The following is a 26476-nucleotide window of genomic DNA, read 5'->3' on the forward strand; positions in this document are numbered from 1 at the left end:
ATAGCTTCTGGCAGTCAGTGTAGGCAATTATTGTCCTAGATGAACTAACTTGTAAATTCTTTTTTTCCTAAGGCATAAAAGAGAGGATGATTCACAAATTGTAAGCCGCTCTCATAGCCTTGGCTGAAGAGTGGGGTATAAATAAATATTATTATTATCAGTTGGTGAAAGAAGCCAGTTCTTAAATTAGAAAGAGAAAAATTCCTCTTAGGGGTTGTTCTCACTACCGTTTAAACCAGATCTCGATCTGGTTTAAAGCATGATGGTCCCTGATTCAAATCCCTGAAGCGATTTGGAAAAGGGGGCATGGTTTTTACCCATTTTTACGCGTTTAACTTGCATCAAAAAGACACTGGTAAAATGGGGTGTTTTTTGGGCTGAATCAATTTATTTGGAAATAAATCGATTCAGGCCAAGTGGGAACCAGGCGGAATCGAATCAGATTTGAATCTGTCTTGGTTCCCACTGGCAGTGGCTTTCCCAGTCATACCTCCATGCTCCATCCTCACTCCTCCCGGCCTGCCTCTCTCCTTCCACCCCGGCCTCTCCTCTGCCCCCCCCCCCCCCCCCCCCGTATGGCCAGGAAGACAGAGGGAGACATGGCGGGGAAGCCGTGGCTGTCATTTCCTGCACTGATTCTTGAAACCGGCTTAAACATAGTGGGAACCACGCTGTTTGCTGAACCGGTTTCCGGAATCGGTGCAGGAAGCGAGTCAAGAGGTAAGTGGGAATGAGGCCTTAAATGCCCCTCAAGGTTTTTTTTCCCCTAGGGCTTTCTTCTCTAGCTCATTGGCATATTTACCACGGTAGTGCTTCATCACTGCTGAAATTTGACTTGTACCACAATTTGTAGTAGCAGCGCATACTCTTAGGGGGAAATATACTATTCTCTGATGTTTTGCATTCTTTCAGTTTTTAAAAATAGTAGCATCAAAGTAAAATATACAATTCCTATTTTCACTCATTAAGGCCATGTTTCCATGTCTCTTAAACTGTGCTGTTGTAATTTGACCACATTCTGTACTGTAGTAAGCTAATAGCCCGTTTTTAGTAAGATATTTTTCAAATATTTTGTATCCCTTCCTTTTGAAGTAAGGAGTCATACACCATAATTGTATCAGTTTGCTAGAAAAAGGGTTTTAGATTCCTAAAATAAGTTGCACTTCTAGGTCAGTGAGCAGAAGTAAGAATCAGAGCTCAAGCGAAGATGACAACTCTTCAGAAGATGATATGGACTGGAATGATAACAATTTGCTTCTAGCAAGCCTATCTATACCTCAGTTAGATGGAACAGCAGACGAAAACAGTGGTAAGTAGATTTAAAGTACTGTGGGAGTTTAATTTTTCCAGGGAGCTTTCTTTCTTTCTTTCACAGTATCTCAGTTGATCTCTCTCTCTCTCTCTCTCTCTCTCTCTATATATATATATATATATATATAGAGAGAGAGAGAGAGAGAGTTTCCTGTTTGATCTATCTTTTTAAATGTTCTGGATAATAGAATGTCTTGCCATTGTCACTAAATTTATTGGAGTGGATTTATGTAGTTTAATCCAATTGATAGGCTGGTAAGAAAAGTTGCTTCTAAATCATGTTTTCTACCGTCCAAAACACACTGCAGAAATAATCCAGTTTGAGTCCACTTTAATTGTCCTGGCTCAGTGCTAGGGAATTCTGGGAATTGTAGTTTATTGTGTCACCAAAGCTGTGACAAATAAGGCAAAATGTCTCACAAAACTACAGTTCACAGAGTAGCATTGAGCCAGGGCACTTAAAGCAGTCTCAGACTGCTTTATTTCTGCAGTGTGTTTTGGATCTATGATTATGGATTATTAAGTCATTTGGCATGGAGAAATTTTCACAGTTTGCAACAAGAATTCTTTAAAATAGAGAGTGCTCATAGAGGATAGTTTTCTTTCCGCTATATAGCTTCTCTTGCACAACAAGCTATAGTTGACTCTGCTGCTTCTCCTGTTTCACTTATGTATGATTTGGTCCATCATCCTTTTAATCTTGAGCCTGATCCTACCATTCCTGTTCCTTTATGTGCTGTGTCTTATTTTATTTATTTTAGACTGTCAAATTATCTATTTGTCAACAGCTCTGGGAGCCTTTTTGGCTACAGATTGGAGTATAAATGAAATAAATAAATAAATGTCAACATCTTAATAAATATCACCTGGGACAGAAAAGTTGTAAAATATTGTATCTATTGTATTCTAGACAATCCTCTGAATAATGAAGGTTCTCGAACCCACACCTCTGTAATTGCAACAAGCAAAACTTCAGTAAAGACTTCAGTTTTCCATAAAGATGCTGCTATTCTCGAACCTTCATCTTCTGCAAAGATTACTTTTCAGTGTAAACACACAAGTGCCCTTTCTTCTCATATTTTGAACAGTGATGATCAGCCAAACATGATGGACATAAGACCTGAAGTGGCAGTTCATTCTCTTACAAAAGAAAGTACTTACAATATTAAATATCCAACATCTTTCAACAATATCCTTCATTCTGAAAATTCAGTCAAGGAAAATAATAAAAGTGAAATACTTCCAGTTTTGTGCGATGATATCTCCTCAGTAAGCAGACACTTGTCTAACAGAAAATACACTGGAATTAGGAAGGTTTCAAAGGATGTCTCTCTGCATATGAACCACCAAATTAGTGAAAGTACTGTAGTTAAAAATTCTAGGTTTTCAGATTTGGGGCACTCCAAAATAGCATCCTCTGAAACAAATAAAAACACCAGTGGCACACATATAAGTAGTGTTTTCCCAGAACCAGTAAATTGTGAATCTGTGTCTTGCTTTGAAGCTCATTCAACTATAATTCATCCTTCTGAAAATACTACTGATGGAGACAGCCTTAGTAATCTTAAAATTAGATATGAAGAATTTCAGGAACATAAAGCTGAAAAAGCAAACATGAATCAACAAGCACCACATTACATGTTCTTTCCTAGTGTTGTTCTTTCCAATTGTCTCAGCCAACCACAGAAATTAGGTCCTGTTACATATAAGCTGCAGCAAAGTAAAAAACGGTCTAGGTTGAAACTAGGTAAAAAGAAAGTGCTTCTTAGTAATCAACCGTCTACAAACATTTGTGATAATCCATCCTCAAAAGAGAGCTGCTATATACAAGGTAATGCTAGTAATAATGTTCCTGACAAAGACAGTTCATTACCGAATGATAATGAAGTCCAAGTTCCTCATGGTGCTTTTGAAAACAAAATTTCAATGGACAGTAGTAGTTGCACTGATTGCCATTTTGAAGATGGTGCTCAAGAATCTGATCAAACTTTTGGGCTGTGTGGAAGTAAGTACACACTCAGAGCTAAACGTAAGATAAATTATGAGACTGAAGACAGTGAATCCAGCTTTGGTGCACACCATTCAAAAATTAGCCTACCTCATTCGGTGGAAAATGATGAAAGTATAGATAGATCAAAAAAATGTCGAAAAAGAAGAAAACTTTCTAAGAAATTGCCACCTGTTATCATAAAATATATTATTATTAATAGGTTCAGAGGGAGGAAGAATATGCTTGTTAAACTAGGGAAAATAGATTCTAGTGAAGAACAAGTCATACTTACAGAAGAAAAAATAAATCTATATAAGAAACTTGCACCTTTAAAGGACTTTTGGCCAAAGGTTCCTGATTCACCTGCAACCAAATATCCTATTTATCCATTAACACCAAAGAAAGGTCAGAAAAGGAAGGCAAAATGCAAGTCTACAAAGAAAAAATTTGGGAAATTGCAGAATATCAGTAGTAAAAATATTAAAAGAACCCTGTATTTCAGAAGAAGACCACATGCTTTTCTTTCTCCTCCTCTGCCATCATACAGTGCAGAAGCTGAAGACTGTGACTTGAACTATAGTGATGTTATGTCTAAATTAGGATTTTTGTCAGAGAGAAGTGCAAGTCCAGTTAATGTATCCCCACCACGCTGCTGGTCTCCCACTGACCCAAATGCAGAAGAAATTGTGGCCAATCTGAAAAAAGAAACTTTGGTATTTAAAAACGCTAATATGTATAGCAGTAAGATTATTAGTCCCTACATGGGAAAGAATAATCAGTCAAAAACCCAGGTCAAGAGATGTAAAAAGCAATTTGCTACCACTACTACTAAAACCAATAAAAAGAGCAAAAGTAATCTGACTAATAAACCAGGAAGTGAAGTGAAGAAAAAGCCTAGAGCAAAGCAGAAACAAAAAATGGAAAAAGTGTCAAAAACAGTAGCAATTACAGATGAAGAAAGTGCTGTTCCTTCTGCAGCAGAATTCAGACTTGTGCCAAAGCCCTTTGATGTACCTGAGAGTGTTCACATCTTAGGAAACTCACAGCCTCCTTATACCCAGAAAGAGATCCCTTCAGTTGGCTGTTTGGCAGGCCATGTACCATCAGTACAGCTCACACTGACAGCTAATTCACAAGTAAATCCATTGATTTATTTCCATTCACTCTTGGAAAATGAAAAGCCTGCCAGACAACAAGGTTCCACCCTGGCACAAGAGGATCTTCATCCAGCTAGAACTTCGATAGCATCTGGAAGGGAAAAAGCCAAAATTAATCTCCAAAGAGCTAACAATCAAAGTGGGATATTTAGAACAAAAGAATCCTCCTTAATTCAAAATAGTGTGTTTGATCAGTCTAATCATATATCTCAAATAACACTGAATGCATATGGAGCTAAGGATATAATGCCCAAAAAGGCAGAAGAGGTTCCAAATTTGCAAAGCAATTTTTTATCCTCTTTTGGAAAAATAAATGAAAACTGCATTCCTTCTGATACAATGAAGACTGATCAGATCCATCTTGGCAACTTTTTGCATTGTAAAGATAATCAGCAGCCAGTTGTATACCTGTCAGAAGCAGCAAAACATGCTGACCATATTTCTTCTTTTTTTAAAACTTCTGAGGAAGGCCATGGTTCTTTTCAGTTGCCAAAAAAATGCTTTCTAGCTTCTTTGAGAAGTCCAGTGAAAAAACTGGGATGGGAACAAAAGCAGAGGGGATTTATTTTGGATATGTCACATTTTAACCTTGAAAAAAGTATGAAACAAAATGGACTTTCAGAAACAACCTCTCAAGCCAAATCTGATGCCCATTGCAAAGGCAAGACTCTGGTACCTCCTTCAGCATTCAGTGAAGGACATTCTGGCTTAGCTGTTCTAAAAGAATTACTTCAAAAGAGACAGCAGAGAGTGCATACCAACAACATGCAGGAACAGTTATCAGCTAAAACTCAGTTGAGCAGAGGTGCTTCTTATCCTCCTGATCAAAACAAACCAGTTAAAAAATCACGTTCAGTTGCATCCCCAAGAAAACCACGTTCTCCAAGGGATAAAAAATCTAAAGAAAAGGCATTCAAGCTTTTGAAAGATGCTATGAACCAACCGAATAATAAAACTGGCCTGGCTACACCTGTCAGTAGTCCAGTTCTTTATTCAGACCCAGGTTTTGAAAGTTGTTACTCACTTGAAGACAGCTTATCACCTGATCATAATTACAATTTTGATATCAATGCCATAGGGCAGACTGGATTTTGTAGTTTATACTCTGTGAATCAATTTGTCCCAGCAGATCAAAATTTGCCACAGAAGTTTCTGAGTGATGCAGCTCAGGACCTTTTCCCAGGCCAGGTTGCAGAAAGTGAATTTTTAGGTCATAACAACAAACTGTCTAAGGAAGAAAATCATTATTCCTCAGACCCCTCAACATGGTTACGATCTGGCCCACTAAGTCCTCAACTTTTTGACAAAAGGTGCCTGGATAACAATGAAAATCATCTCCACAGTCAATGGAAAAATAATATATTTCCATCACCGTCTCAACCTAGTTCACCTGTAGATATGCAACTAGCAGAAATGTGCCAAAAGGAGCAATTTCAGTTGGACAGAAATGCAGCAAAGAAGGGGATTTTTCTTAATCTTCCATCACCAAACAATGATTGGAATCAAAGCCACTTTAGAAAGGAGACCACTTCTGATCCCAGTCAATCACTTGACTCAGCAAGTTTATCTTTTTCCTCCATTCTATCTTCACCAGATGGTGAACTTATGGATGCAGCTTCTGAAGATTTAGAGTTGTATATTTCAAGAAACAATGAAGGTTTAACACCAACCCCTGATAGTTCACCAAGATCTACTAATTCCCCTTCACAGTCAAAAAATGGAAGTTCTACACCTCGTGGTGCGCGCATCCTTAAACCTCTTATGTCACCTCCAAGCCGTGAAGAAATAATGTCAACTTTATTGGATCATAATCTTGCAGAAACAATTTATCAAGAACCATTTTGCAGTAACCCTTCTGATGCCCCAGAAAAACCAAGGTAATGTGATAATACAAGAGGATTATAGGGTTTTTATAGTCAGATTTCTGCATTTTGTGTCAATGTATTTTTCTGTAGCTCTTGAAATTTCCTATTATTATTATTATTAACCTTTATTTATATAGCACTGTAAATTTACACAGAACTGTACATACAATCTTTTAGTTAGACGGTTCCCTGCCCTCAGGCTTACAATCTAAGAAGACACGACACAAAAGGAGAAGGGAGTGGTGGTGGGGAATGGGATCAGGTCTAGCAGTTCTTCTCCACCTCCGAGGCCTGGACCAAGGCAGATGGATTGGAGGAAGGGCTTGGCTTCTTAATGGATGCTTAAAAGGAGGCTTCCTGGGTCAGAGAGGGGCTCACCTCTGGGAATGCTTCTCTAAACAATATAGTCTTTAACTCAGTTTTGAAACTGGGTAGAGAAGTGATGAGGTGTGCATGTGGGGGAAGAAGGTTCCAGGAGTAAGGGGCAGCAAGTGAGAAAGGACGAATTCGGGAGGGGCCAGTGGTAGTCCTACACTGTGACAGGAGACCTTGACTACCAGAGCAGAGGGTGCGAGTAGGAATGTAAGGAGAAAGAAGGTCAGATAAGTAAGGAGGGGCCAATCCATGGAGGGCTTTGAAAGTCAATAACAAAAGCGGAAGGGGAAAGGGAGCCAATGAAGGGAGGAGAAAAGAGGAGAAACATGGTCAAAGCAGTGAGCGGATGTGACAATACGGGCAGCTGAATACTGGACAGAGATTAAAGGATGGAGGTGTGAAAGAGGAAGCCCTGTCAGAAGGAGGTTACAATAATCTAGTCGCGAAACCACTAGGGCATGGACCAGAGTCTTGGCAATAGAGGCTGAGAGGAATGGACTGATCTTGGCAATGTTGTGGAGAAAGAATCTACAGGCCTTGGCGGTGGCCTGGATCTGGGGAATAAATGACAGAGAAGAGTCAAAAATGAAGCCAAGACTGTGGGCTTGATGAACCGGTTGAATAGAAGTGTCGTCGACAGAAACAGAAAAGGAATAGTGAAGGGTGGGTTTAGGTGGAAAGACAAGAAGTTCAGTCTTAGACATGTCGAGCTTCAAGCGCCGAAGCCGCATCCACTGAGAGATGGCAGTCAGACAAGAAGAAACTTGCTGTTCAAGCCCCGTCGAAAGGTCAGGAGTGGACAGATACAGCTGAGTGTCGTCGGCGTACAGATGATAGGAGAAACCAAAAGAACTGATGAGTTTACCTAGGGACAGTGTGTATAGAGAGAACAGAAGGGGACCCAAGACAGAGCCCTGGGGAACTCCAACAGATAGGGGAACAGAGGACGAAGTCTGACCACCCGTGACCACTGCAAAAGATCTGTCTGACAAGTAAGATTTAAACCAGTCAAGAGCAGAGTCAGAGAACCCAAGGTCAGAAAGTAAATCAACCAGGAGACAGTGATCAACAGTGTCAAAGGCCGCAGACAAATCAAGAAGAATGAGAATAGAGTAGAGGCCGTTTGCCTTGGCCCGCAAGAGATCGTTTGAGATCTTGGTGAGGGCTGTCTCTGTAGAGTGCCGTGGGCGGAAGCCAGACTGGAAAGGGTCCAGGATGGAGTTGGCTTCAAGAAACTTAATACAGTGAGAATAAACGACCCGTTCTAGGACCTTAGAAAGAAAAGGAAGAAGAGAAATTGGACGATAGCTAGACAAAGAAGAGGGGTCGAGAGAGGGTTTCTTCAGAATAGGGGAAACAATTATATAAACCAAACAAATGTATAGCTTTAAGTATAGCATTCTCTCTTGAGCACATAAGCAAGGACCATAATGTCACAGAGTAAAAATAACTGTTATGCCTAAAAAGAAAATGTTCTACTTCATTTGTCAGATTCACAAGTGCCTAGTACTGTGAACTCAACATCAGATTTTTAATGCAGGGGATTTATTAAAGCTTTACATGTTTTCTTTAGAAATATTTGTATACTAATTTTAACATTGATGGAGATAAGAATCTCAGTATATTATTAACTAAAGAAATATTTTGAGTTGCTCTCTCTCTTAAGACAGATTTATGATATGCATTAGTGTTCTATTACAGCTATGTTTTTGTATATTGTAATATATTTATAAAATGTATAGAAATTTTAACTCTTGCCTAAGAAATAACTAAAAGCATTATCTTCACAGAGAGATTGGAGGAAGGCTACTTACTGTAGAAACCAGACTTCCACATGATCTGCTTGAGTTTGAGGGAGACTTCTCATTGGAGGGGTTAAGGCTATGGAAGACAGCATTTTTGGCCATGGCACAAAGCCCTAGATCCGGATCTCCACTACGAAACAGCCAGTGTGCTGCAGACAAAAAACAAAAAAACAGCCATAAAACTAGCGATGACAAAAAAATAGTAATCATGCCCTGCAAATGTGCACCAAGTTACCAACAAGTTAAATCATGGCTTCAGGCCAAAGAAGATTATGATCACTTAAGAAAAAGAACTATTATGAAATCAACAGAGATAGGAAAGCCTGGTGAGAGTTTGAATCGCATATCTTTGCCTAAAAATCATTATCACATGGCTAAGTCAGATGAGGATTCTAGCAAACCTGTTGTACAGTTGGAAGATGTTCATTTTTCGTCATCAAGTTCTACACCACAACAGAATATGGTAAATGATGATACAGAGATCACTGAACAGGATAAGAGTGCAGTAAAAAGAAAGAAAGAGCCACTTGTTGCTACAGCAGTACAGATGGACAGAGATGAGGAGGACTTGGTTAATTATAGTCCCCCTGAGTCACCAGTGCTTCCTCCTTGGCAACAAGTAGCATCCCCAGATTCCAAACAGCCTAGCTCAGAAGACTCAGAGGGCATGTTGTCTTCTTCAGAAGAAACTGAAATTCTACCTGAGAGAGAAAAGAAATGTATCAGAAAAAAAAGTAAGATGCTCTTCAGTGTCTCTCCACTGGTGAACAAAGAATATGATGGGAATTCTGAAAGTATTTGCCTGCATAGTACACCCATTAGGGAGATGCTATCACAAGGAAGAATACCAGAAGGACTTGCAGGTTCTTCATTGTTACCAGGTAAGTTTATTAAAAGAGTGACATTGCAGAAATTGAAAAGAAAAATGAGGCAGTGTAAGGCTAAAACCAAACATTAAGGTAGTATTAGATATGTAGGTTAGTATTTCTGAATGTAAGGTAGCCGTGTGTATGTATCTTCAAGTTGCCCTCAACTTATAGTGGTGTCATTAATTTCACAGGGTTTTCTTAGGCAAGAGGTATTTTTGCCAATTATTTCCTCTGAAATATATCCTACAGCACCTAGTGTTCTTTGGCCATCTTTCATCCAAGCAGTAACCAAAGATGACCCTATTTAGCTTCCAACATCAGGCAGGATCTGGTGCCTTTAGGTTATTTAAGCAGACAGTATTAATCAGAATGTGTTAAAATGCTATAAAATATATAATTTGCAATTAGCATCGGGATTAGAATACCTGTTATGAAGAACAGCTTCCACATGAAGAATAATCTAAGACCAGTAAATAACAATGTGGACCATTCCATCTGTTGGTGATGAGTCTACCATTAGTTTTTTAACAATTGTACTCTGATCATGCTTTTACCAAGTCTGATCCATTAATCTATCTATTGCACTGTTGTCTCACTGACTTGTAGAAGCTTTTCATGGTGAGAAGTTTTTCCCAGCCCTACCTGGGGATGCTAGGGATTCAACCTGGAACTTTTCTTTTGCGATGCATATTCAATGCTTCTTATTCTTTTTTCTGGTTCAGAAGCACTTTGTTGTTTTTGTTCAATTAGTTCTCTGTTGTAAGAATGCACTACTGTGATTCCATTTGATGTATTCTCTCATTACATTCCCCTTTCCCTTTTTTCCCACAGGACCAAGCATCCAGAAATTGAATTGCAGGAGAGGAAATAATGTAGATGCTCTTCGAAAAGTACTTTTAACAACTCAAGTTAAGGTAAAATGCAGCAGTAATAGACATAGATTCTATTTTAGTTATTTTTCCTGGGATTTTTCTTCTCTTAGGTTCATTTTGCTAACTTGTTTTAGAGAGAGAGGAAGAGAGCAAAAGCCAATGTGGTGCAGTGGTTTCTGTGTTAGACTAGGACTCTGGGAGACCAGCATTCAAGTCCTCACTCAGCCATAGAATCCCACTGAGTGACCTTGGGCATATCAGACATGCTCAAAGTTAAAGGAAAGCAATATCAAATTTCTTCTGAATAACTCTTGCCAAGAAAACCCGATAATAGGATCACCCTAAATTGGAGTAGATTTGAAAACCCTTAACAACAACTCACATGCATTCATACAATTCATTTATGCATATATTCCTTTAATAAACTCTCAAATATTTAGTATAAGTAGAACTCTTAAGTATAAAAGACAACACTGACAATTTTAGTGTTGTTCAGTTGTTATGTGATTTTTCTAAGAAACAAAACAAATCAAAATGAAGTTCACAGAATGATTCTTTAATCAAATTCCGTAACTAAAAACAAATCCTATTTCAAATTCTATCTTCATTTATCAAAGGAACACATGCTTCTTTAATAGCTGTATTCATTTCTCTCTCCTGTTCAAATTTTAAACATGTCAACATATTCATTTACAATCTGCCCTATTTTACAGTGATATATAAGTGAAATAAATTTTAAAATATAAAACAAAAATAATATAAATAGGTTAAAGTCATATTAAACGTTTTAACTAGTTAAACCAAGTTTAAAAACAACTAAAACAGTTTAAATGGTTTGCACGTGAATTTTGGAATTGATCTACAAGGCCCCAAAATCTTTTATAAAAAGCTAGCTTTCTACTTGGCACTTGAATGAAGCCAGTATTAGTGCCAATTGGGCCTTCAAGAGAAGGGCCTTTGACGTGAACACTGTGTATAACAACTATTTAGCCATAATTTAACAGTGGACATTTTATAGTTTTCTTTCCAGTGTTCAGTTGTCAAAGTGTTTGCAGTAAAAACTAAATTAAGTACCATTACTTGATATTTTTTTATGGCACGTAAATATCTCATAAATTCAGCAAGAAAATTGTGGTTCCAAACACTTATCATGGAGCTATATCCTCACTAACAACTTTTATTTTTTCAAGAATTCTCTCACGTTACTACATGTCCACCATATGGAACCAAAGGAACCAAACTTATTTCTACAGCTCAAGTATGTTGCATTTGATCCTGAAAACATTTCCTTCAGTTGGATTCGAATACAGTGCCAGCTGCAAATTATTTTCAGTTTATTTTCCCTTGATTTAACATCTGTGGGCATTTTGCTAATAATCCTGAAGTATTTTATTCCATTGGGGGAAAAAAGTAGTTTAGATTAGCCTAGAAACGCAGAACTTGCCAAAAATCTTGTGAAAGTCTATACACAAATGGTATTTTTGCACATGGGGAAGCTTTAATGAGGAATTCTTTTTCAAACAAACATAGGCACAATGTCCAAATATCTTTTTAAAGTGTTCTTGGGTAGAAGGCTAAAAATGGAATGGCAGCAATGACACACGCACAATTCCAGTTGAAATCATTAAAATCAGTTAAAATTAACAAGTTACATACAAGAAGCCCTCACCTATCTTACAGGTTAGGGCAGGGGTAGGCAACCTTTTTTAGCCGGGGGCCGGGTTGCTGTCCCTCAGACAACTGGGGGGCCAAAGCCGGGGGGTGGAGCTTCCACCCTCCAGGGGTGGGACTGCATGCCAGGGGTGGAGCTTCCGCCCTCTGGGGGCAGAGCCGCATGCTGGGGCGGAGCTTCCACCCTCCGGGGGTGGGGCTGCATGCCGGGGGCGGAGCTTCCACCCTCCGGGGGCCAGGCCTCCTCCTCTTTGCCAGCCCCTGACGGGGCCCCAGACGGGGCCCCCCTCTTTGCCGCCGGAGCCCTCCTGGGGGCCCCAGCAACGGCATCGGGCCTCCAAGAGGCCCGCTGCTGCCGCCGGAGCCCTCCTGGGGGACCCCGGCGACGGCATCGGGCCTCCCAGAGGCCCACTGCTGCCACCGGAGCCCTCCTGGGGGACCCCGGCGACGGCATCGGGCCTCCCAGAGGCCCACTGCTGCCACCGGAGCCCTCCTGGGGGACCCCGGCGACGGCATCGGGCCTCCCAGAGGCCCGCTGCCGCCGCCGAAGCCCTGTTCAAGGACTCTGGCGGCCGCAGTGGGCCTCCTAGAGGCCGCTGCCCATAGCAGTGAAGTCTCGCGCGACCTTTTGTGTGGTCGCGCGAGACTTCACTGCTACGGGCGCCGCCATTTTCCCCCCAAATTGGCGGTGAAGTCTCGCGTGACATCGCCGCCATTTTGGGAGGAAAATGGCAGCGCCCATAGCGGCAAAAAGCTGCAATCGGTGGCAGCAGCCGCGGGCCGGCCAAAAGGCCTTCGCGGGCCGAATCCGGCCCACGGGTCGCAGGTTGCCGACCCCTGGGTTAGGGACTGGAGGACTATCAGAATGTGGACTTGCTTAAAAGTGGAACTCAAGGGTTCTTTAGCTTGCAAATGCATTTTGGCTACTGAGAAAGTGAATAACACACTATATATCACATTTGAATGTGTGTTAAAGCTAAATTAATACGCTACATATATAAACAAAAGTGTGTGTGTGTGTGTGTGTGTGTGTGGTCCCAAGTCAAGGTGACTAGATGTTATAACTGCAAAGGAAGACAAGGTATTGAAAAATGTAGGATATTACAAAATAAAAGGCAGTTCTGGTCATTCTGACATGTGAATTCTGCAAGAGATCACAGAATGGAATAACGTTCCATGGAGACATTTTTCAACTTGTTCCTGCCACCTTTCAGCAAGCACTACATGTTCTCATGCTGGTAGCCCTGGCACATTAGGCTTTTGGGTACAGCATGTCTTGTTTGTTACAGGAATTGTATCTTGTACTTTTATCACTGTTCCTATTGGTGTCAATGTATTGATAGAACCTTCTCTTCCAGAATAATTCCAGAAATTCTCCAGATGGATGCCCTTTAGACTCTCTCTGAATGGAATCGATTGTCCAGACCAGGGGTAGGCAACCTTTTTGAGCCGGGGGCCGGGTTGGTGTCCCTCAGGCGACTGGGGGGCCGAAGCCGGGGGGTGGAGCTTCAACCCTCCGGGGCGGGGCCACATGCGGGGGGGTGGAGCTTCCACCCTCTGGGGCGGGGCCGTGTGCCGGGGGCGGAGCTTCCACCCTCCGGGGCGGGGCTGCGTACCGGGGCGGAGCTTCCACCCTCCGGGGGCCAGGCCTCCCCACCTTTGCTGGCCCCTGACGGGGCCCCAGGCCCCGTCAGAGACCGGCAAAAAAGCTGGTGGGGGCCACCAGCGCTGGAGGGCCCCCTGGAGGGCCCCAGCGACAGCACCGGGCCTCCCAGAGGCCCCCTGCCGTCCCTCGGAGCCCTCCTGGAGGGCCCCAGGGATGGCAAAGGGCCCCCCAGAGGCGACCTGCCGCCCTCGGAGCCCTACTGGAGGGCCCCAGGGATGGCAAAGGGCCCCCCAGAGGCCCCCTGCCGCCCTCGGAGCCCTCCTGGAGGGCCCCAGGGACGGCAGCAGGCCCCCCAGAGGCCCCCTGCCGCCCTCGGAGCCCTCCTGGAGGGCCCCAGGGACGACAGCGGGCCCCCCAGACGCCCCCTGCCGCCCTCGGAGCCCTCCTGGAGGGCCCCAGGGACGGCAGCGGGCCCCCCAGACGCCCCCTGCCGCCCTCGGAGCCCTCCTGGAGGGCCCCAAGGACGGCAAAGGGTTCCCCCAGAGGCCCCCTGCCGCCCTCGGAGCCCTCCTGGAGGGCCCCAGGGACGGCAGCAGGCCCCCTGCCGCCCTCGGAGCCCTCCTGGAGGGCCCCAGGGACGGCAAAGGGCCCCCCAGAGGCCCCCTGCCGCCCTCGGAGCCCTCCTGGAGGGTCCCAGAGACGGCAAAGGGCCCCCCAGAGGCCCCCTGCCGCCCTCGGAGCCCTCCTGGAGGGCCCCAGGGATGGCAGCAGGCCCCCTGCCGCCCTCGGAGCCCTCCTGGAGGGCCCCAGGGACTGCAAAGGGTCCCCCAGAGACCCCCTGCCGCCCTCGGAGCCCTCCTGGAGGGCCCCAGGGACGGCAAAGGGCCCCCCCAGAGGCCCCCTGCCGCCCTCGGAGCCCTCCTGGAGGGCCCCAGGGACTGCAAAGGGTCCCCCAGAGACCCCCTGCCGCCCTCGGAGCCCTCCTGGAGGGCCCCAGGGACGGCAAAGGGTCCCCCAGAGGCCCCCTGCCGCCCTCGGAGCCCTCCTGGAGGGCCCCAGGGACGGAAAAGGGTCCCCCAGAGGCCCCCTGCCGCCCTCGGAGCCCTCCTGGAGGGCCCCAGGGACGGAAAAGGGTCCCCCAGAGGCCCCCTGCCGCCCTCGGAGCCCTCCTGGAGGGCCCCAGGGACGGAAAAGGGTCCCCCAGAGGCCCCCTGCTGCCCTCGGAGCCCTCCTGGAGGGCCCCAGGGACGGCAAAGGGTCCCCCAGAGGCCCCCTGCCGCCCTCGGAGCCCTCCTGGAGGGCCCCAGGGACGGAAAAGGGTCCCCCAGAGGCCCCCTGCCGCCCTCGGAGCCCTCCTGGAGGGCCCCAGGGACGGCAGCAGGCCCCCTGCCGCCCTCGGAGCCCTCCTGGAGGGCCCCAGGGACTGCAAAGGGTCCCCCAGAGACCCCCTGCCGCCCTCGGAGCCCTCCTGGAGGGCCCCAGGGACTGCAAAGGGTCCCCCAGAGGCCCCCTGCCGCCCTCGGAGCCCTACTGGAGGGCCCCAGGGATGGCAAAGGGCCCCCCAGAGGCCCCCTGCCGCCCTCGGAGCCCTCCTGGAGGGCCCCAGGGACGGCAGCAGGCCCCCCAGAGGCCCCCTGCCGCCCTCGGAGCCCTCCTGGAGGGCCCCAGGGACGGCAGCGGGCCACCCAGAGGCCCCCTGCCGCCCTCGGAGCCCTCCTGGAGGGCCCCAGGGACGGCAGCGGGCCACCCAGAGGCCCCCTGCTGCCCTTGGAGCCCTCCTGGAGGGCCCCAGGGACGGCAGCGGGCCCCCCAGAGGCCCCCTGCCGCCCTCGGAGCCCTCCTGGAGGGCCCCAGGGACGGCAGCGGGCCTCTCAAAGGCCCGCCGCCGCTGCCGCCGCCGCTGCCCATCGCGGCTTTTCGCCGCTCTGGGCGCCGCCATTTTGGGCGGCAAAATGGCGGCGAAGTCTCGCGCGACCTCCCCCAAGGTCGCGCGAGATTTCGCCGCCATTTTGGGTGAAAAAATGGCGGCGCCCATAGCCCCAGAGGCCGCTCTGGGCGCCGCCATTTTTTCAGCTAAAATGGCCGCGAAGTCTCGCGCGACCTCGAGGGAGGTCGCGCGAGACTTCGCCGCCATTTTGCCGCCCAAAATGGCGGCGCCCAGAGCGGCGAAACGCCGCGACGGGCGGCCGCCGCGGCGGCGGCGGCGGCAAGGGGAGGCAGGGGCCGGTCGCCAGGCCTCCGCGGGCCGCATCCGGCCCGCGGGCCGGAGGTTGCCGACCCCTGGTCCAGACCTTCAACTACTCACTTTTCTTGTGGGGACAGTTTATTTGCTGGTAGTGCTTAGCCATCTCATTGCTGAGCTCAGATTTCATTCACTTCACTCTCTATTCTAAAAAGGATATTTAGTTCTTGGTGTACTTTTGATTTTGAAGGATCTGTTTGTTGATGCCATATAATGACCTCTAGCGGCTTTATCATGCGGCTGCCCCTGTCCTACATTGAAGATCCTTTTATAGATGTATCTTCACTTTTTCGAGGGCTTGCTGAGCCCTTTTTTGATTACAGAAGCCATGACTTGCACAGTTTCACATTGCTGCAGATTTCTTTCATCCTTCAGGTTTTGGTGTGTTTTTCTTATTGGACCAAGAAGAGGTTGTATTCCATATCTTCTTGTTTTCAGTATTTTTCTATTAGTCCAATAACCATTTGCTGTTGATATTTTCTTCTGCCTTCACATCACGTACTTGCTGGATAGCTTTCGATTGGAGATTGCCAGCAAACTTGTGCCTTTTGCTTGTCTAGGCCAGAATTTTCTTTTCTCAGTGGTCTTGTTTCTGTCCATCTCAGTCACCCCTGGTGGCACAGGAGTTAAATGCTGCAGCCACACAGTTATAAGTTCACAGCATTGTCAGTTCAGTCCTAGACTTACACCATGCAAACTGCTTAAAGGCTGCTTAGTTCACTACTACATGGTATAAAAACATAAACACTCTTGCTCTTGCTATTCCTGTACTTTTGACAGTCTCGATGTTGTTCGGTGTTATCCTCCAGAGTTACCGTATTTGCCGGTGTATAAGACGACCCCCAACTTTTTAAATAAAAATATAGGGTTTAGCATATACTCACCGTATAAGGCTACCCCTCCTCCTCCAGGGGCCTGAGAAGCCGGCAGCCCCGAGAGCGCGCGCGCCGGCTTCTAAGGGGCTGACTGTGTGCCGAGCGCGCGCCAAGCGTGCGCGGGCCCCCCAGGCTCAACCCAGCGTATAAGATGACCCCCACCTTTTGACCCAATTTTCAAGGGTCAAAAAGTCATCTTATACGCCAGAAAATACGTTATTCTTCTGTCCCTCATCTACAAAGTAAAGTGGGCCAGTACCTCCATGTTTAACAAGTGTCTGTGCAACATACGAATTAGCAGGCAGGCCTGTTTTTCTGCTGGTGTGAATGCTTCTTTACCTAGCTTGGTGGCTGTTTCCACTGCATCTCTGTACTAGATTTTTCTGCTTGACTTTTGTAGAGTTGCCACATCATCGAAACTGCTCATTCTTATGTCTCGATGTTCTTTGGCTGATGGTTACCCTATTTGGAAGCAATGTGCCTTTCTTGTGTGGCATGATAGTCCCTCTTCCTTGGGCTACAGCTTGCTAGTCTAACCCATTTGTGTGATTCACAGAAACCATGACGAAGAAGGACAGGTTGCTTACCTGTAACAGTAGTTCTTCAAGTGGTCATCTGTGAATATACACAAACCCTCCCATCCTCCCCTCGTTGTGCCCTGCCTCTCCTTAGATCCTGGGCTGCTGCTTTAGTGTCCATGGAACTGAGGGTTTAGGCAAGAAGAGAGCCAATAAGGCAGTCGGAGAGTGGGTGAGGGCTACCGCCAAAAAGCTTCTAACAGCTCTAGAAAGTTCCAATTACGCTCTACACAGGTGCAGAAAAACACATTTGTGTGAATTGACAGATGGCCACTTGAAGAACTACAGTTACAGCTAAGCAACCTGTCCTTATTCTTATTCCTCTGTAATTGGAGCATAAACTTGGGTTATGGTTATGTTGATAGATTTTCCCTAAACTCTTATGCATATGATTCAGTTGGACTTTTCATTATTTCCTTTGCCAGCTTTTGTTATATCTCTCCTCACTATTAATGCCACTTCATTTCTTCTTAGATTTTCATTCACTGAGTAAAGCATACATAATTAATTGAATCAAAATGTTCAATTCATGTCCACTTTAGCGCACTCACCCCAAGTATAATGTGCTCACGCCAAGTGCGGGTTTGCCATCCGCAGACTTGAGCTTCTGCAGACAGCAAGCCCTGGATTTTGCAATGGGCGCGCGTGCATGGAGCGGTACGTGTGGGAGCACTCCCCCATTGAAAAGAACAGGACTTGAGGTCCCACAGTTTTTACTATTTGTGGGGGGATCCAGAACGGATCCCTGTGGAGAGCAAGGGCCCGCTGTACAGCAATGCTTATACATTCTGTGTCATGTTTTATTATTAGCTTCCCCTGATTCACGTTTCTCAATTTACATGTTCCTGTAATATTTGTTGTGGAGGTTTGGACTTTCCTTTCACCTCTGAGTATCTCAACAGCTGAATGTTCTTTCACCTTGAGTTCAGTCACATCATTAACCACAGCCTTAAATATAGTTTTCCTCTGATGTACCCCAATAGCTTGTTGAGTGTCATCTGACTTGGGAGTTTCATCTTTTGGCACTATATCTTGTTTCACTTTAGAATAGCTTATCATAGGGTTTCATGGTGAACAACATTCAAAGTGGGTTACCATGCCTCCTTCTGCACGGTACTAACAGGCATTAGCTATGGTATCATTGCCATTGTCTCTGAGAGATCTTCTGCCAGTGTCATCTTCCACCACTATTGCTTCCTTGTAGCTATTTGGTATGTTTAGTATGGCTCCTCAGCAAAACCTGTCTGACATGGGAGACCCTACCAACAATTAGCATAGCCTCTTGCCTCACAGGAGCACATAGTCCCACCACCTTGGAAAGATAGTGCTATTGGTAGGTCTGTCTCGTTAAAATGGCATTTTGGGGGGGGGGGGGGGGTTGTGCTCTGACCTGTGTTGCAGTAGTTCATGGTGAAAGTCAGAGCAGAGGTTTGTCTAAATGAAATCTCTGGATACTGCAAACTGTTAGCACAATTTGTATGTTCTGTGAACAGACTGTTTTCTGTGCCAGTATAGTTTTGATTCAATTCTATATCAGTGCAAAATTTGCTGTTTCTTACACATATATACAATTCTGTCTGTGTCTGTGTGTCTGTGTTACGTGCCTTTATGTCATTTCTGATTTATGGTGACTCTATCATCAGGATTTCTTGGCAAGACTTGTTTAGAGGAGGTATGCCATTTCTTTCCTCTGAGGCTGAGAGAATATAACTTGCCCAAGATCTCCCAGTGAATTTCCAGGGCCAAATGGATATTCGAACACTGGTCTCTAGAGCCCTAGTCCAACATTCAAACCACTGTGCCATGCTAGATCTCATATACAATTTTAAATAAAAAAGATTAAACTGATTGAGAAGAATGTTGAATGTTAGCTAAATTCAGTAGTAGCTTATATTTTGCTTTAATATGTAAGATCATATTTGCTTCCTAGATTCTTTTTCTGATAAACAAAAGACCCCTATTCATGGACATTTTCAGCAGCATAGGAGGCATTTGTTGTGCTATTCCATGTGGCTGTGATATGCATCGAAATACTGGAGTCATAAGGGCATTATTAGTTGTACCGTATTTTTCAACTGTTCATCACCCACTGAAAATTAAAGCAACAGTTTGGTGTGAAAGACCTGTCAGGTTTGCTTTGACATTGTAGTTAGTTAAATTAGACCAAACTCAGGATGATGTGGGCCTTCACAAACATTTTTGTCCTTCCATCCCTGGGCACCCAAATACTGAAAACATATTTTAAGGGTGGAAACTGAAAAAGGTGTTCCCCCTAAACATTCCCTCTGGGAAAGATCCAGTGTTTGTTCCCATATGTGACAGATGCACATCAGTTCCAGTTGTCATTTTCAGGTAACTGGACATTTTAAAGGTGTTCGAAGGAGACTGGGTGTTCTAAGGTGGAGGGCAAGTTAAATCAGTACATTTGCAAGTGTTGTGGTGCATTTGAGACCATTTTGGAATAAAATAAATCGCCTGAAAGCAGCTGGGGAGAATTGAAACGTAGGAGTGAGTGGGCTTTGAGGATTTCCTTAGGGTTTGCAAAAGTGATGACTGCGAGCTTCACTTTCTTCACTGTGGCATTAGAAGTCAAATATTTTTCTTATTGAGAAAGAATATGAGTTAGTTGAACTATGACACATAGTTTTTTCTGTAGTTAGATAATATTTCAGTCTGCAAAAAAAAACCCTTTTATATACTTTCTTTGACAGAATCAATTCACTGCTATAACTACCCCAAAGAAAGAGACCTCCCAGATTGAAGGACCATCCTTAAACAATTCGTATGGTTTTAAAATCAGTATGCAAAATCTCCAGGAAGCAAAGACTTTACATGAGGTAACTTAATCTGTCACTGAAGATATTTTTACCTGCTTTTACATTTTATCTTTCTTATGTCAGACTATAAGCTTTATCAGGAAAAGTTTTTCTGTAGTGGTTCTTAATTTAGGTTCTTAATTTCTGATTTAAATACATACTAAATTAAATGGCTTTACTGTGTATTTTTGCTTATCTACTGGATTTATTTAATGTTTTATATTTATTTTTATACTGCTCATCATACAAATATTGTCTCCTAAGGCAGTTCACATCAATTCAAAAATGAAACAAAGATCCTTCCTCAGGCTTGCCACTCTTTAACTGTGGCTTAAGGATCAGGAACAAGACAGGGATCCCATTCTCTGGATGACTGCCAGAGCAATCCATACTCATGGCTTTTCCCCTTATGTCATCTGATCAAAGCAGGAGTCCAAAGTTATTTTTTAGTTGACATTAACTCTGTTCTTCCTCTGTATTTTAAGGGGTAGCTATTGATGCTGAAAAGCACAGCCACCCATAAATATGTGCTTGGGTATATTCCATGAGTGTTCACATGACTTGCTCAGGCAGTCATCCAGAGAATGAGAGGTTGGTACTCACCGTGAATGATCCTTCTTGGGTGACTGCATGGTCAACCCACCCCCACCTGGTATATTGAATAGCGCAGGCAAACAAAAGAAAACTAACCTCTTCTACAGCTCTAACCTACTTTGACTAATTTAGTTAAGAAATCATACATAGCAAATGTTTATAATTAAACTGATCAGAGGGAGAATGGAGTTAACATCTTCAACAGAAAAAGAACTTTAGACTCCTGCCTTGATCAGCTAACATGAGGGGAAAACCCATGAGTGTGGATTGCTCACGCAGTCACCCAAAAATGATAATTTATGGCAAGTACCAGTCTCTAATTTCTCCTTCTCTTCCCATTGGCCATGAAACCTAATGCTTAGTAATCCACTAGTAATAGGGATTTTCCCAAAAGGTATATTTAGAAACAAATCTAGGCTCAGTTTAACCCTGGTTGGTTTCTATTATCCTAATACCAAATAAAGAAGAGGGATATACTTGTAAAAATAATGAAGAAGATCTAAGCATTTGGATAGCTTACATTTAATCCTTAGACATTTAATTATACATCATTATTATTTCTCTGCTTTGTGCTCCACAAATTTATCATCAGGATTTTGATAATAGTTATGTTCAGAATAATTCTGTAATCACCAATATATCTTCTGCCCTGGTACTGCAGTGGTTAAATGCCTGTACTGCTGTACTACAGCCATTCACAAACCACAAGGTTGTGAGTTCAATACCAGTCAGGGGCTCAGAGTCAACTCAGCCTGGCATCTTTCCAAGGTCTCTAAAATGAGTACACAGCTTGTTGGGGGCAATTAGCTTAAACTTTGTAAACCGCTTAGGAAGTGCTTAAGATAACTGATATAGAAATGTACTTGCTATTGCTATTCTTTTTTTCTTCCCCCCCCCCCCCTTTCCCCCAGGAGCCCTGGTGGCGCAGTGGTTAAATGCCTGTACTGCAGCCACTCACTCACAAACCATAAGGTTGCGAGTTCAATACCAGCAAAAGGGCTCAAGCTCGACTCAGGCTTTGCATCCTTCCGAGGTCGCGAAAACGAGTACCCAGATTGTTGGGGGCAATTAGCTTACACTTTGTAAACCACTTAGGGAATGCTTATGTGCACTAATAAGCAGTATAGAAATGTATTTGCTCTTGCTATTATTTATTTATTTATTTATTTTTACAATCTCTTTCTCATTGAAAACTTAGTTTACTGTTGTGCATGAACAACTCAGCACTGTAGCATTGTCATGTCTTCTGAGGTTGTGTGAATGTGCTTGCTCGTCAGGAACCGAAATCTCATCACTATCTCTTTGCAGTTGGACTTCTGTGATAACTGTTCAGAGCTCAGTTATCAAATGCCCAGGGATAAATATACAGTGTAGTTGTACTGGGTGATGTTGGGCAAGTCACATACTCTCAGCCTCAGAGGATGGCAGTGGTAACCCCTCTGTGAAGAAACATGCTAAGAAAACCCTGTGATATTAGGGTAACCATAAGTCAGAAGTGACTTGAAGGCACACAACAACCACCACTACCTGTACACACAGCACAAGTCACACCATTTTCAACAAGAGGTACTCCCACAACATTATCATCATTCATTTACTTGTTCTTCCCCAGACTCTAATTAAGATGACCTTTGAACAGATTTTGAGCTTTTAACTAACTTAGAAGTTAGCATGGTGTAATACATGCCACCTTTTGTATTAATAACATGTTGGCAGCTTGCAAAATAACTTTAGCTTGCTGTTTTGCTAAAATAGCTTTAATTTGCTGTTTTCAGGAATACTGTATTTCCTTGCTTTTCAGGCAGCTGCGTTTTGTTAAATTTTAGACAGGCCAATACCTAAAATTCTCTGTACAGTGTACAGGTGGATTTAAGCATGTAACATCAAAAATAGTAATCAATAAAAAAAACATAATAAAGCTAGTAATAAGAGATAAAACAACGCAATTCATAGAACAGAAACTAGTAAAAAATGAGGTTCTGAAAAGGCCATATGTGATCTATCTAGAGACAGGAGGTCACCACTGTTGAAAAAACATCTCTCTGATTACCTATCTTGCCTCAAGCACCTAGGTACAGTAATAATCTTAGGATGTGTCTGGGTAGATCTGCTAGTTTCCAGTGTATAGTGTATTGGATATTTAGTGGAAGGGTATAATTTAGAGTGTATTTTCTTGTCCACGTTGCTTGATATCATAGTTCAGTTTCTAGATTATTTTCTCTAGAAAACAGGAGAAGCTGCTGATTAATCCAAGAGATTGCTGATGGTAAAAAGGCCAACCTACTGAAGTAATCCTTCAAATGATCTGTAGTCACTCACTTATTCTGTGCCTCAGAACTATTAATATACAACTCATTCCACCTTAATATATGCCATATATAATTTTTCCATGCATTTAGTGATACGTTTGTTCATCTAACTTAATGGCCAGTATCCGGCACGCTTGTTGTGCCTGCAGACATAGCTTCTGGAAGCAACAAGCTGAAGAATGGCAGTTTTCCCTCCTCCTTCCAACCTGCCACATGGTCTAAAAATCCTAAAAACCTGATCTGATGGTGGGGACTGTCTTGAGCAGGTTTTTGTTACTGCGGATCATGCTGAGGAGAGACCAAAAATTCCAGTGCTACCACAGTTATCACATTGGATTTAGGTCATTTAATGCAATATAGCCACCTACCTTTAAATTCCAGGTTAAAACCTGAATCTTCTTGGGGTTGATACTACGTATATGTTAGTTTTACTTGGGTGATGTGGTAGCTTAGTGGTTAAGACGCCAATTCTGACAATTGGAAGATCAGAAGGTTGGCAGTTTGAGCCCTGAGTGCTGCATGATGGGGTGAGCTCCTGTCACTAGTCCCAGCTTTTGCCAACCTAGCAGTTTGAAAGCATGCAAATGCAAGTAGATACCTTCGGTGGGAAGGTAACAGCGTTTGGTGCAGTCATGCTGGAAACATGAGCCCCAGACCAGTCCTCGGACAATGCTGGCTCTTTGGCTTAGTAACAGAGATGAGCACCACCCCCTACAGTTGGTTAAGACTGTCTAGTTTTCATGTCAAGGGATTACCTTTGCCTTTACCTTAGTTTTACTTAGGTACATTTATTGCACCCTGAGTTATGGAGAAATAAATAACACTGTATAATACCATATAACTTACAGTCCCTTACTCTGTGTGCTTGGCAGTTCGAAAGCTAGACAAATACAAATATGTTGAATGCTTCAGTAAGTATAGATATACTTATAGCTGTTGGAGAGGTTTCCATAAATTATAACTGTTGTTTATTATAAGATTGATTGTGTGCTACTAGTTGAAGTGAGTTATTAAAGTATTTGATTTTAGCATTCTGTAAAAATTGTCATAGATAGGAGGGGAAGGGAACTAGGAGGACAGGGGCAGAGAAACAGGTCTTGCAACATATTAATAAAGCTTAATCATCTGATGAAATCCACTGCAAGCAGTTTCATGACTTTACAAATGCATAAATCTCTAGTAGATAGGTAAGCAGCTTAACTTCAGATCACCTGCACCTCTTAGCCTAGTTATGATTATACAATCCAAGTTAAAAGCACACCTCACTTCTGCAAAGGAGCATAAGGTTATTTTTATTAACCTAACTGTAAAATGATGGGTTGTCTACTTTACTTCCACTGGCTGGCAAAACTCTCCTTATTTAGACAGTCTTCTGATCCTAGTTGCTGTATAAAAGTTTTTAATGGGATGCTATACCCATTAACTTCATTTGTTGTGTTTTAAATGCTTTTAGATTTTTTTTTTAATTTAGTGCTGTTTGTCATGTGATAGCTTAACTGGCTTTTAATTGTATTTTAATATTATAATCATTTTTAACCTGTATTACAAGCTGTTTTAGGCCACAAATTGGAAACAAAGGCAGGAATTTAAATTGGAAACAAAGGCAGGAATTTAAATGAATTATGAATGAATGATACTTGACTGTTGTCTATATTGGTTTAATTACATTTTTAAAGAAGATAATACTGCATACTTTTCTGTGTAGGTTCAACATCTTACTCTCCTCAGTCTAGAGTTACATGCTCGAACAAGAAGGGATTTGGAAGCAGACCCTGAATTTGATCCTATCTGTGCTTTATTCTACTGCATCTCCTCAGATACCTCATTGCCAAATACTGACAAAATGGAAATCACTGGTGCTATAGTGATTGATAAAGACAGAACAAGAGCAATCTCAAGCCAAGGTTCTTATTTTACTACCATTTTCTTCAGCAGTTCTTCAACATTTTGATTTTATTGTTTTCTGATAAATAATGAACTATATGTTAGAATGTGATTTTTAAGGATTTTTGCTAGAGTTTAAATTCATGTCATCTCACTGTAGAATTATGGGAAGCATAGTAGTGGTTTCCAACTTATATCTTCATATGAACATTTGCAAGGGCTATAATATTTAAGCATCAACTCAGTAAATGTTGAATTAGTATTTAATGCTTTGTGACATGCTCCTGCAGATGTCCTGAAGATACAATGAGGAAAACTTTCTCAGATGGCAGTCCTCAAAACCCTTGTGCTAGACCAGTCCCTTTTACCCTTGTGGGGCTGTTCAATAACTACCACTTTGTAATTGTGTCAAAACTGGTTTAAGTAGAAGTAGAAAGTTAATTGTGTTGAATGTTGCATAAGGGTTGTTGTGTGGTTTTCTCTGATCTTTGTAGGGTCTAAACAGGGCCCTTATTGTATTGTACCTTTTTGGCTTTGTTTAGACCAGTGATACTCAACCTGTGGCTCTAGAGCCGGATGCTCTTGAAGCCCTACAGGCGGCTCTCGCAGTGTAGGCATCTGATCGGCGCTCCACTCTATCAGGCAGCGCGGGGAGCACTGACCAAAGGACCGGCAGTGTGGGAGTCACTGAAGTACCTCCTCCCATAGGAGGAAAGCGAAGGAGCTGCTGGGATCCCCCCCACAGGTAAGAATAGAAATCGCCGCAAACCCAGCAGCCAAGGGGGGAAAAGAGTGGGGAAACTTTCCTCTTTTTCCCAGCAGCCAATAGGAAATGAAGGTCACAGTGGTGGGGAAAGGATGATGTGTCATGTAGTGTTTCAATATATGATGTTTTCTGGTGACACAGCATCATTACAAATGACTGTAACATCATGGTGTGAGTGTTGAGGTTTGGTACTTGATGTTATGCTCTGCAACAACTGTTAATGGTGAAGTGGCTCTCCAGCTGTTAAAGGTTGAGTACCACTGGTTTAGGCTAGTAAAAAACCTACAATTTTAGATTTGAACTTGACAGTAAAATGTTAAAGTCTGTGAGATGTTTTATAATTAAACAACTTTATGTTACTTATCTCAATAGTCTGAAAAGATTAAGAAATACAGTATTGTGACAACACTTACATCTTTCATCCACTGTTATTACTAGATACGAAGAGAAATAATATTATCCCTTCTTTTAATACATATTGTTAACATTTTCTTTAAAACTTTTAAAGCAGCAGTTTGGACTTTATGGGGGCTGCCTTGATAAATTCTGAAAAGTATGTCTGACTAGACTGTAAATTCACATAAGATTAAAAACATTTGTTTAAAAAAATGAAAGCTGTAGAAATATTTAACGTTGCAGAGTTCATTTTTTCGTATTGAGTATCGAATCTATTGCTTTATTTGAGATAGTACTGAATAACAAGGTCTACTCTAGTTTGTAGTTAATGTTAAATCCTATCATGTTTATCGTTAAGTTCTAAGTTCACATTGGCTGCTTATTACAGACGTCATGATCAACTAAAGAGAAATTATAATGGATGGGGAAGATCTTGTATTGTATTGACATGACTTTACCTCAAGAAATTTTTAAAATATAGCCGTGTTAGTCTGT

At 43.3% G+C, this 26476-nt stretch overlaps 1 protein-coding gene across 3 annotated transcripts in view; it reads left to right on the forward strand.

Annotated features, from left to right (window-relative positions):
• Positions 1 to 26476, forward strand: part of REV3L (REV3 like, DNA directed polymerase zeta catalytic subunit) — a 119836-nt gene that overhangs the window by 55381 nt on the left and 37979 nt on the right. For all 3 annotated transcript variants that reach the window (XM_089530559.1, XM_089530560.1, XM_089530561.1), the window contains exons 12-17: positions 1170 to 1309; positions 2222 to 6335; positions 8489 to 9384; positions 10204 to 10286; positions 19928 to 20053; positions 24641 to 24839. In XM_089530559.1, the coding sequence (XP_089386685.1) occupies positions 1170 to 1309; positions 2222 to 6335; positions 8489 to 9384; positions 10204 to 10286; positions 19928 to 20053; positions 24641 to 24839 (5558 nt within the window). The remainder of the gene's footprint in view (positions 1 to 1169; positions 1310 to 2221; positions 6336 to 8488; positions 9385 to 10203; positions 10287 to 19927; positions 20054 to 24640; positions 24840 to 26476) is intronic.

The sequence above is a fragment of the Sceloporus occidentalis genome, unplaced genomic scaffold (genome assembly GCF_023333645.1).
Source record: "Sceloporus occidentalis isolate IW3139 unplaced genomic scaffold, rSceOcc1.0.p SCAF_6, whole genome shotgun sequence".
Classification (NCBI taxonomy): domain Eukaryota; kingdom Metazoa; phylum Chordata; class Lepidosauria; order Squamata; family Phrynosomatidae; genus Sceloporus; species Sceloporus occidentalis.